Source organism: Trachemys scripta, chromosome 2, assembly GCF_013100865.1.
Source record: "Trachemys scripta elegans isolate TJP31775 chromosome 2, CAS_Tse_1.0, whole genome shotgun sequence".
Taxonomy (NCBI): Eukaryota; Metazoa; Chordata; order Testudines; family Emydidae; genus Trachemys; species Trachemys scripta.
In genome coordinates this window covers 173,244,455-173,256,242 of record NC_048299.1, presented here as the reverse complement: position 1 = coordinate 173,256,242, position 11,788 = coordinate 173,244,455, and the positions used below count along the sequence as shown (strand labels likewise).

Genomic DNA, 11,788 nt, shown 5'->3' with positions numbered 1-11,788 from the left:
GACAGGTTATTGCCTGGTAGACCTGACTACCACAGACATGAAGGAGGGGAGGAGACAGAACACAGCAGTTCTTCAGACACAGATTCTATAAATGCTGCACATTCTGGGTTTCACAAGTGCAATCAAAGACTTTTTTCCCCCTTCAGGAACTCAAAGTACAAGTCTCTAAAGCAAGACAAGCCCAGCTTATGCCCACTACAGTACCTTCATTTCCAATGAGCTGTCATTCTCTCCCATACTCTGCTCTCAGGCTCCGGTCTAGCCTTCCTCTGCTACTTGTCACTCTCCACACTCCAAGCTTTCTCTAAGCCAGCCTCAGAAAGAAAGCAGCAGCAAACACACCCTTCCACATGTGAGACCTCTCCACCCAGCCCCCTACCTTTCCCAACAGCTTCTGAGGGGATTGTAGTTTATTAGAGCCAGCTAGACTACCTACAGATGCCTTGTTTAATTTGTCCTAGGGAGTTATGCATTGCATGTGTGGCAGGTGTCCTGCTGCCAAGTGGAATTCACAGCCTTGAATTAGGTGCCTAAAAATGGGATTCACAAAAGCCAGCAACAACTCCAACAGGAGAGGCTGAAAGAGCCTCACCCGAGAATATCCAATAGGCTGGGAGTTAAAGGCATGCCCCCGGGGGACACAGTTTCAAGTCCCTGCTCCAAATCCAGCAGCATGGGGATTTGAAAACAGGTGTTCCACATCCCAGGTGAGTGTCCCAGCTCCTGAGCTATTGGGTATTGTAGTACACGTGCCAGGCAGCCTGCCCCAAAAATTCCTCATCTGGTCACCCTTGTTCTCTTTTGTGCTGGTGAGGCATGCTCGGAGAATACCCACTGGATCAGGCTCTGCAGGCAAGACTGGCAGGGAAACACCTACTCTGAGAATCTAACCAGGTCTTGGGCATCCTGCTACAGTACCAAGAAGCTTGGTGTCATCAGGATTTAGGCAGTTTTGTGTATGCCCACTGGCGGAAACTGAGGCAACTAAGGGATTTTACTAGCAGACATTTAGGTGCCTAGAGGGTTAGGCAGCAACTGAACAGGGGCTGTAAGAATCTCAGGGCACAAAGTGGTGGTTTAGCTCCTAAATACCTTTGTGGATTTTATCCTTGATGGTTTTAGCCCAGCTCTCTGGGGACACTAGTTCACATCACAAATTACCCTGGACCGCCTGGGCATGGTGGGGGTGTTACCCTCACATCTGTCTGTGTAGAGAAGAATATTAATAGTGGAGTGTGGGGAAGCTTGTACTTCAGCACCTCAAGTTGTTCTCCCTTCATGGATAGGAAATTTCACTCTGCAGTGTTGTTAAGCTGGCAACCTTTACAAAGAATAAAGGCACTTGGAGAAAAGAAAAAAGAGGAGCAGAAGCCCTTTGTTTGCAAGAGCCTGAATGAGTATTTCTCTTCCTGTGGCTTTTGTTAAATTGTAATGAGCTTTTGTTGCTGATTGCACGTGTCTGATCAAAATCTGCTCTAATACTATCCACCAAACTTCTGTGCCTGTGAGATTTCCAGAACGGGGAGACCACTACAGATGTGACTCCTGTAAAGGGCACTCGAAGGAATGCAAAAAACATGCTGAGTGGGATTTTTCTGCAGTGAAGACCAGTGTTTACTAGCTTGGTGTTTGAAACGATTGTAGCTGCAGAGTGAACAGCGAATCTCCTTCAGTCTTCTTTGCTGAGCCGGCCCAGAGATGGTGGACTAGAGCCTCAGCTGTTGTAATCTGGCATAGCTCCACTGAAGTCAGTAGGGCCATGCCAATTTACACCCTCTGAGGATCTGTCATCCTGATTACAATAATTTTTCCCTTACAGGCCTAACACTGTGAGGTGTTGAGTGCTTACAACCCCATAGCAGGGCTGGTAACTTAAAGTACATTTTTTTTTCTTTTGCAGTATCTGCCAAAGAATATAACAGGAGGTGAATAAAATACACAAGACTAGGAAAGGTTTTTTTAAAATGATTTTTTTTAAAGAAACTGCATACATCAGAGACAAACAATAATTTAAATTCCATGCAGTTTCAGTATGTACAAAATCTAGGACATAGAGATCCAGTTTACTTTTTCTTCTAGTTATTTACACAGTTTTCATACAGTCATAATCTGTTAAATTACAATACTGGAAGAGCACATGATTGACAGTCACCACATTCACTCCTATACAAAGACAAACTATGTACATACACTTGTATATCAGCTGGAAAATGCAACTGGTTCTGGAGTATGAGAGACGCATGGAAAAGCAGTTAATGTACCCTTCACATACTTCGTTTTTATAGAAGTGATACTAAATTAGAGCTGGGTGAGCAGTGGGCATTTGTAACCATTTCTGTTGGCCAAGTTTTCATCCTTTTCTTCCATGGATATTTGTACAAAGTGGGTTTATTTGCAGGAACATTGGGGGATGGATGTTCTGCGTGTCATAACCCTATTTGCATGTGAACATGGGTATGTGTGTGTGAATGTAAGTATTTGCTGGTCATTTTTGGAAGTGCTCTCCTCCTGTTTATAAAGTTTCAGCTGTCCAGTCGGCATGCAGAAGCAGTAACATGTTATTCAGGTGACCAATCACACCTGATGAAGAGAGAATAGTCAATGACAAAGTGAAGTGCTTGCATGTAACCCTGAGGTTGAAACCTCTCAAGGGTTCATTGAACAACTACAAATAAATAAATTAGTAAAAATAGAAGCTTATTATTATTATTCACTATTTTTCCTGGTAGCGTGTCCTAGGCACCAGATGCACAACAGGCCCTGCCCCAAAGAGTTTATATATACCCTGAAACCTACTCCGATCTGAAATGGATAATGCACAGTACATTGTTCACTATGAATAGTTCACTCAGCTCTATTTTACACGATCTCTGGCCTGGAGGTGGAGGAATAGACGTCACCATCACTTCTCAGTAGTTTGTGTCACTTTCTCAAACTAAGCAAAACATTCAATTAGAAGTTTTATGATTATTTTTACCACAACTCCTTGTTTTTTCCCCTTCAATTTTCCACTAATATTTCCATAAGTTCTAGAGCAGATGTTGCATTACACCTTGTAAGTATTAACATTGATTCATTAGATTATTACTAATATATTTTCTTTTTCACCATTGGCATTTTTTCCTCCACATAGTTTTTAGCAATCAATGATGAGTAGATGAAAATTTTGCTCTCATCAACCTACTTTTGTTTCTTTAAGCTGGTTAAAGTGAATTGTGTGCTATTATGATTATAAATCCTTCTAATCCAAATGAAACTCATTGCTGATAACTGAACGTTCAGTAGAAAAATTATCTGCTTTATTATTAGCTCTACTTGGCCAATTTTTTTTTTAAGAAAAGCTCACTCCTTGTTTCAGATGGAATCCCAAGTACAGTAACTCAGCGGACATGGCTTTAGCAGAGTATTTGATGGGAAAAGCATTTGCACTTCTGCAGAAAATAGATTTAAAAAAAAAATAGTGTGTCCTCATTTTTCTCTTAAACTTCCATGAATGTCAATCGGAGTGATGTAAGTAAACTGAGGGCACAATGCAGTGTTCAGTCACCAACAAGTCACCTTTCAGGAAGATGCCTTGTCAGGGCATAATTCCTGCTAAACACCCAAACATCCTTAGGCTCGGGGGAGAAGAAATGCCAGCTGTGTAGCATGGACTGATGCTGCTATGCTGGGCATTTCACCTGGATTCTCCCGCAGTGTGCTGTAGCTGCAGCTCATGAGAAACATGGCAGTTCCACTGTTTCAGATCAGAGCGGAACTGCAATGTCTTCTGCTAGAATGTCAGGCAAATGGAAGAATACCTCAAACGCCTTCCACATCTTGTCTCAGTGCCGAGCAAATCCTGAAAAAAACTTCCTGGGAGTTCAGTGGGATCTGGCTTTATTCCTTATCTCCAGCCACATGGTAGCCTGCAATATTGTGACCATACAGTAGAGACCTGATTCTGGGTAAACTAGAAAACCACTGAGCAGGGCCAGTTCAGTCCGGCTGCCTGACCTGCAGGTGTACTGGGGGTTGCGACATGGCCCTGACACACAAGGGACAGGTTGTATTGCTACAGTGGCATTTCCTGTGCGTGCTCCTCCACCAGCGGCTTAGTGTTGCCCGAGAAGTCTGCAGTGATAGCAACAGCTTGATGCCTATCCCCTTATCTCAGCCTCTCATTCCTCCTGTTTAACAAGAAACCCAAATCCACCCGTTCTGTTCCTTATTGCCTCCCACCAACACACAAGTTCTGAATACTCTGATTTCTGTCGCTACTGCTTCCTCAGCCCTCCCATCTGACTTAACCTCAGACAACCAGGCAGAGATGCCAGGACATGTGGGCAGCTGTGGGAGGTCACATTCTGAATCCCGGGGCTTGCAGCTGTTTGAAGCAGCCATGTTGCCAGGCCATTTCATAATGCCAAGACCTTTGTTTTCTTCTTTCAAGCCATATGTGAGAGTGAATTTAATAATATGCACACCTGTGGTTTCAGGGAAAAAACCCTGCAGCAATATGTGCTAGGCGGATACCTGCTCTGCTGTTCCTGCACTGTGCTGATAACGTTGAACATCAGGTTCTCACTGCTGGTGAACTCTTGTCTGAGGAACTGCACTGTACTTCCCCACTAACTTTAATCTGCAATGTCCTGCAATCAAGACAGTTAGAACTCGTCACTGGCAGATCATATTTATACAGAAGGCAGGGCTTCCTCTGTCTAAGATAAATCATCTTCACCCAGAGTGTATTGGGACTATTATTTTCTTTTGACAAGTCCAGGTAAGTATATCCTGTGCGTGTGATGAGGATGCAGGAATCATCTTTATTTTTAGGCTATTGTGAAACCACTAACAGTGCTAAGTAATAACTTCAAAGACCTATTACCTCAAATAGAAATGAGGCAAAAGGGCAACAGTCAGTACTTTGGCTCCTGTGGGAATGGCTGAGGTGCTCTTTGCTTTCTTTTTAATGCCCTCCGCCCTGTAACAGACATTCAATATTCCCCAAATGCTCATTCATAAGTCACATGGGTGACCTCAGATGAGATTGAAATGCTTCCACTCTTCTCAGATACAGCCCAATCCTGGTAGGTGCTGACCCGCCTCAGTTCCTTAAGGAAATCAATAGGCATTATTCTGATGTCATTTACGTGGGCTTTATACTAATGTAACTTCACTGAGTTAGATGGCGTTGCTGCTGATTTACACCAGGGCAAGTGGGATGAGAAACAGGTCCAAGAGGAGCTGAGCGTGTGCTGCACATAACTGGACACATAATATACACCTGTTAAAGCAACCTCAATCTGATGCTAATCTGAAATCAGTGGAGGGGGTGGGTATTGTATTACCAGGGCACTCCAGGGAAGAATAGGAGGAAGGGTGAGTGGTTGTGTGTGCACGTGAACTCTTGCAAAGGATACCGTGGTCATAGAAAACCTAGGCCTCCCTGCACAAACTTTAAAAAGCAAAACAACATTTGATATTATTCCACAGTCACGATCCAGAGCATTGCAACTTACAGTAATGTTAGTTCAGCGTTTTGGCCCATTTATACAGAGTGCAGCAGTATATTTTCTCATAAGGGATTAAATCACAGACATTTGTTTCCAGCTTGATAGGTTTATATTGTGTCAGGGCTGGATGCTGCAAGGCGCTGAACCCTCTGGTCCTGATCCAGCAAAGCACTTCAGCACATGCTTGACCCACTGAATTGCTTTGCTGGGTCAGGGCTAGAGTGAGTACTGAGCTGTAAGTAGCCATTTTAACAGATAAAAGCATGCCAGTATAAAAAAGCCTCTGGGTTTTTGCCTATTGCCTTGATTCTAAATACTGCAGACAATTCTGAGCCATCCATAACAATACAATAGTATATTTTTGTTACACAAGGCCCACGTTTTGCTACACCAGAACCAAGAAAAGATTATTCTCAATATGATTGAAGTGCAGGCCTGTACATGCCCAATCTGCCCTTTAAAAATCTCAGACATACAGAATAATACATATCCCATGGATACCTTCTTGGAATCCAGACCTTGGACCTGAGTCACTGCTGCCTTACGCCTGCGTGAACTGGAGGGAAAACCCAGCTATTCTGATTTGATTGTGCTCTACGCGCCTTTACGATCACTAGGCACAGGTACCAATGACTACACAAGGTCAAGGCAGTGCCTTTTGCTTGTTATTTACCAATATTATTGTTACTTAATGTTTGTGGAGTCATAATTAGGTTTGGAAAACAAAAAGTTGATTGAGCCAAACCACCCTTCAGTAAGGAATGCTGTTCTTGTTCTTGTGAACCAAAATGGTGAAGATCAACCGGTCACAAACTCCTCCATGGAAAGTGAATTTCTTTGTACTCGGAAAGCGGGCAGGTCCTGAGAGCAGTTCTCCTCCCTCATTGTCCTTCTAAGGTGCTCCTAAGCTGAATGAAGTGTTTGGACTAAAAGTGCTTTAACGTTGCTGCAGGCCTCTTGGAGGCTTCCCCCAGCACAGTCATTCCCAGAACACCACCAAGTGCCTCAGCTTTCTTTGGAGTCAGGCGACAGATGCTTGCAAGGATGCGGGGTGACTGAAGACAGAATGGACGCATTCCCAGTTGGGCTTGGACAAATATGGTGAATCCACATGTCAGGAAGTCATAAACATAGATGCCAGCTCTTGGTATGATTCCCACCAGAGGTATTTTCTATTATCGAAGCTTGTGCCAGCAGGTCTGATGATGTAGCAGTACCCATCACATGTAAGTACAATTTCCATTTTTGCTTCTCCCCCCCCCTTTATTTTCATTTATCTCTTTAATTTAATTATTTTAAAAAGGCAGTTCAGAAGATTTACATTGTACGCAACAGGAAGTGAATAATACCAGCACTTACGGTTCTTTTTAGTTAGGTTTTAAAGATGGCATAGTAGTCAAGTAGAATTGAACTGCTACGGTCTATGAAACCTAAAAGAGACAGGATGAATGAAAAAGTCAATACTTTGCAACAAGCTTGTTCTTACATACGTGTTATATGTCACCAAAGAGGTGGCATTATTTAAATGGTTTAGGGCAATGGCATTGGACACCAGGATTCCCGGGCTCTGTTTTCAGCTCAGCTACTGACTCACTATGTGACCTTGGAAACGTCATTTAAACTTCCCTGTTCCTCAATTTATCTCTCTGAAAAAATGGGTTTAGCAACATTAAGACTTACCAAACTCACCAAGTTGTTGTAAGGCTTTCAGGGCCTGATCCAAAGCCCACTGAAGTCAATGAGTGTTTCTGGATCAGAACTTTAGGGCCTGTTTACACACCAATTATTCCAGAATAGCTATTCCAGAATAACTCCTCATTGTGGACACTCTTATTCCAGAATAAGAGTGTTGACACGATGGCCTACCTTACTCCAGAATAATTTTCATTTGCAGGCAAGCCCTCAGATCTTCAAATAATAGACTTGACATAAATTCAAAGTATTATTAAGGCTATATTTTAGTCACGGGTATTTTTAGTAAAAGTCACGGACAGGTTACGGGTAGTAAACAAAAATTCACAGCCCATGACCTGTCCATGACTTGTACTATATGCCCCTGACTAAATCCTGGGGGCGGGAGGGGGCCGCGGCTGCTGGGGTCGGGTGGCCCAGGACCCCTGCTGGTGCTCGGGGGGGAGAGGGGCAGTTGGCGGGGCTGGCAGGCTTCCTGGCTGGCTTCGTGCCTCCCCGGAAGAGGCGACATCCTCCTCCCTCAACTCCTAGGCAGAGGCGTGGCCAGGCACTCTGCACACTGCCTCTGCCCCGGGTGCCGGCTCCGCAACTCCCATTGGCTGGGAACTGTGGCCAATGGGAGCTGCAGGCAGTGTCTGCAGGCAGTGGCAGCATGCAGAGCTGCCTGGCCACACCTCTGCCTAGGAGCTGAAGGATGTCGTCACTTCCAGGGAGCCCCCCCACAAGGTAAGTACCGCCCAGAGCCTTCACCCCCTCCTATGCCCCAACCCCCAGCCCCCTCGAACTCCCAAACTCCTGCTGCTGCTGGTGGCGCGGGGGCTCAAGACTGCCCCAGCAGCAGCTGGTGCGGCTGGCACAGGGGCTGCAGAAGTCCCAGAAAGTCACGAAATCCATGAGTTCCATGACAAACTCACAGCCTTAATTATTATTCATTAACGTTTAAGTTTAAAGAGACATTTGAAGTTAAATGTGCAGCTTCTCTGCAGGGACTGTTTTGCAATGTATCCAGAGGCTTGTGTTTCCAGTCATGTATGTTTGTTTTTTTTAAAGTGTTGGTCTTTAACTCTACCATCAGCTAAAGTATCCATCCCTCTAGAACAGAGGTTCCCAAACTTTAACAACTTGTGAACCCCTTTCAATAAAATGTCAAGTCTCACAAACCCCCTCCTAAAAATGAATATTTCCAGGGATTTTCTCCTTTACCTGAGTATAAATTATGAAAGCCGTGATCTTGGAAATATAAAATGTGTTTTTATGACATGCTTATTACACACTATTAATTATTTATCATTACAGTATTTGTATTACATTATGAAAATGGCAACACTCTTCCAAGATCTCACTTCCGTAGCTTGTATCACTTTGAATAAGCCTGTTATAAGACAAGGCTCCTATGTTTCATCAAGGAGTATCAGATGTGAAACAGCATGAAGGTATTTAAGACGACAACTCAAAGAGTTCCCCCTACACAAGCATTCAGGTCTTGAGCAGTCCAGGCAAACAACGCACGTTACAACAAAGCTTAAACTTGTTCTTCATAATAATTTTAAAAACAATACAAGCTGCCTATTTAATTTTAAAAACAGCAAAAAATAGCCACCTCCCTTTCCATTTCTTATAAGGAATCTTGACGTTTAAATCTCCTCAGTATGATAGAAATGCTTGCTTTGATCTTCTTAGCTCTTGGACATTCAGGGGCTTTGGGCAGCTGGCCCTGTGCTGCCTGGGGTCCCTAGGGACAGCTCTGTCCGCCATTAGGGAGTTTTTTCCTGAGAACCCCCTGTAACATTTCGCGAACCCCAGTTTGGGAACTACTGCTCTAGAAGAGCAACACTCATATCCTTTACCCAGCATATGTGTCATTATCCTAATGACAAATATAGATCATTACCCTGCAAATGATTTTATAATGGTGACTTATCTGAGTTTAAGAGAATTACTCTCTTTCATGTAAGTGTGTTTCATTTATGTGGATATTTTTTGGTTAGACAAACCGCTCCAACAACCCTGTTGAACTTTAGATGAACCTTTCTCCAGCTTCAAGTATGCTGGGCTTAGCTTTCAGTGAGCCCAGGGCCAGACTTGAATGAATCAGAACCAGCTTATGGATTCAAATGGAAATCAGACAACATTCAAGAGATTTCAGATGAATGGTCTCCTCAAGATTTGGAAATAAAGCAAAATTCTGGATGCAAACCCACATGAACCAAACTGAAAGAAGGCTCACGCGGACACCCCTGCAAACTAAAATTGCTACGTTTCACAGGTATGTCTGCACTGCAGTACGCTGCCGCTGTGCCATTGTAGTTCTGTAGTGTAAACACTTACTACAGCAATGGAAGGGGTTTTTCCACACTGTAGTAAATCCACCCCCTCAGGAACCAGTAGCTGGATAGTAGAATCCTTCTTCTGGTCTAGCTGTCTCTACACTGGGGGTTAGAAATTTTTCACAAGTCTGAGCGATGTACCTAGATGAACCTAAGTTTTAGGTGTAGATCAAGCCACATGCTTCTAGACTTGATGCCTGATCTTGTGAGTTGTTGAGCATTCTGTGGAAGCTGAGAGTGCTTAGCACCAGTTAGAACCGTAACCAGTTACAGGTATCTCACATCTGGAGGCTGAATTTAGCAGGACAAACTCAACTCTAGTGTAAATCCATTGAGAGGTCAAAAGAGTAGGTCAGAGATGATTATGGACTGTTGTGTGCAAGTACTAAACTGGAACTGGCCTAAGATTTCATGCTTCAAAGGCAGCTGCTTGTCTCTTGCAAATGACTGCCCTGCACCTTTAAGTGGGGGGTGTTTGGCTGGCTGGCCGGCCGAGCGATGGGAACAGTGCTTTATGGCTGGTGGGGGGAGGGGAGAGGGGAGAGATGAAAACAGCTGCAAAAAGGGGTCAGCGTGGTTGATGACTCATCCCCTGGGAACGGCAGGGTTTCCAAGCAGCAGCTCAGCGCCTGAAGCCTTCCTTTTTACACGGACCAAGGCTGAAGCAGGACCCACCCTCCCTCCCTTTTAGGTGGTAAAATACCAGGTTTGGTCAACACCTGCTGTGGGCATTATGCTAGCCACCCCTTTTTTAGGGGGACTGGGAAGGAATATTTCCCTTACCACCATATTGGCTTGGGTGCAGTTGTTTTTTTTTTCCACCTTCCCCACAGTGGGTTTCAGGAAGGGGTCTATTCATGCATGGCGTGATGGATGGTAGGCTATATGTCACAACTCATTATTTAAGTGTAGGGCGGATGTCCAGTGCAGGTACTCAATGGGAAAGGTATACAGTGATTGGATAAATGGCTTGGAAAAGGACTTCAAAAGAGGTGTTCATTAAAGGAACGAATAGGGAGTGGTTGGGGACTCCTATGATTGGTACGGCAGGGAGCCAGCCTCCCATTATAGCCCACCTTAACCCTCCTACGAGGGGGTGGAGGGTGGATGGTAAGGTCCCGGAAATGGATTTGCTGGAGGGACCTGGAGGGAAAAAGAGGGGGAGCTGGTAAAAGCTCCCCGGGTAATTACAGAATAAACATGGGGTTACCTGGACTGTACACTGTTATCTACCAGGTAGTCTCAGACATCTAATAATAAAGTTGTGGCCTGATTAAACCCATGTCAAATGTCTCCTCCCCTTCTTTCGGCATCGCTAGACAACACACACGTACATTCTTATTTGTTACTATGTGACTCCTTTTTCCACATCTTTAAATGTGACGGTTAACATGGTGCTAGCTGGTGGATCATTTCTGCAAATAAATGTGTGCATAAACTATGCAACAATTTTAACACAATTATAATGTATGTAAATGTAAATAAAGATCCACATGATGCAAAATTAATTCAGCCTTATGTTTTTCCAGGGCATTCCTAAGTACTAACTGAAAGAGATTTGCATGAGACCTCTCTTTCTTGAAATGAATTCCTACAATTGTTATTTGAAAAAAAAAAAAAAACTATGAAAAATAAATGTAAGTGAATCTAGTGTAGGACTTTATTAACCACAGAGAGCCTGATTTTCAGAGGTGCTGAGCACCTGCAGCTCTCATTGACTTCAGCTGGACTTCCAGGGACTTAACACCTCTGAAAATTACAGAATAGAAGCAGCATGGACAATGGTAAGGCAATCTTCCCAATCCACCAATGTGCCTCAACCCTGAATTGTTATGGATGAGCGTGTTAGTTCAGGCTCCTGGCTCTTTCAGTCCAGGGCTTTTCTGCCCACACTGCCTACAAGGATATGAACGGGTGCCAGTTTTAACGCTGAGTTTGATATTTCCTCCCAAATTGCCTATGGAAAGAACTGAAACACAGTAATAGAATAACCTGAGCATTCTATATGATTTGTGTTCCCATTGCAGTGCATTAGCATCCTACAATATATGAGCTCTGCAACAGGAAATGCTGTTATAACCTTTCTGCGTTCCTTTTCCTTCCAGCCACAAATACCATTTATTTTAGATACCAGAACAAGTGAAATGCAAAATAACCAGCCTGCTAAACAAGCAAAATAAAAAAAAGAGATTAAATGTTGTTACGGAAATGACACACAACTGCATACAAGCCTGTAATCTTGACGGGCGTATGTCTTGAGTGATGAGTTGATTG

The 11,788-nt window shown here is 43.8% G+C and overlaps 1 protein-coding gene across 1 annotated transcript in view; it reads right to left on the bottom strand.

Moving 5' to 3' along the window:
• Positions 1-1,966: 1,966 nt before the first annotated feature.
• Positions 1,967-11,788, bottom strand: part of PHACTR1 (phosphatase and actin regulator 1) — a gene marked incomplete in the record, with an annotated part of 425,183 nt that continues 415,361 nt past the window's right edge. Inside the window, 2 exon segments of the mRNA XM_034762321.1 lie at positions 1,967-2,580; positions 6,855-6,925. Of these exon segments, the coding sequence (XP_034618212.1) occupies positions 6,910-6,925 (16 nt within the window).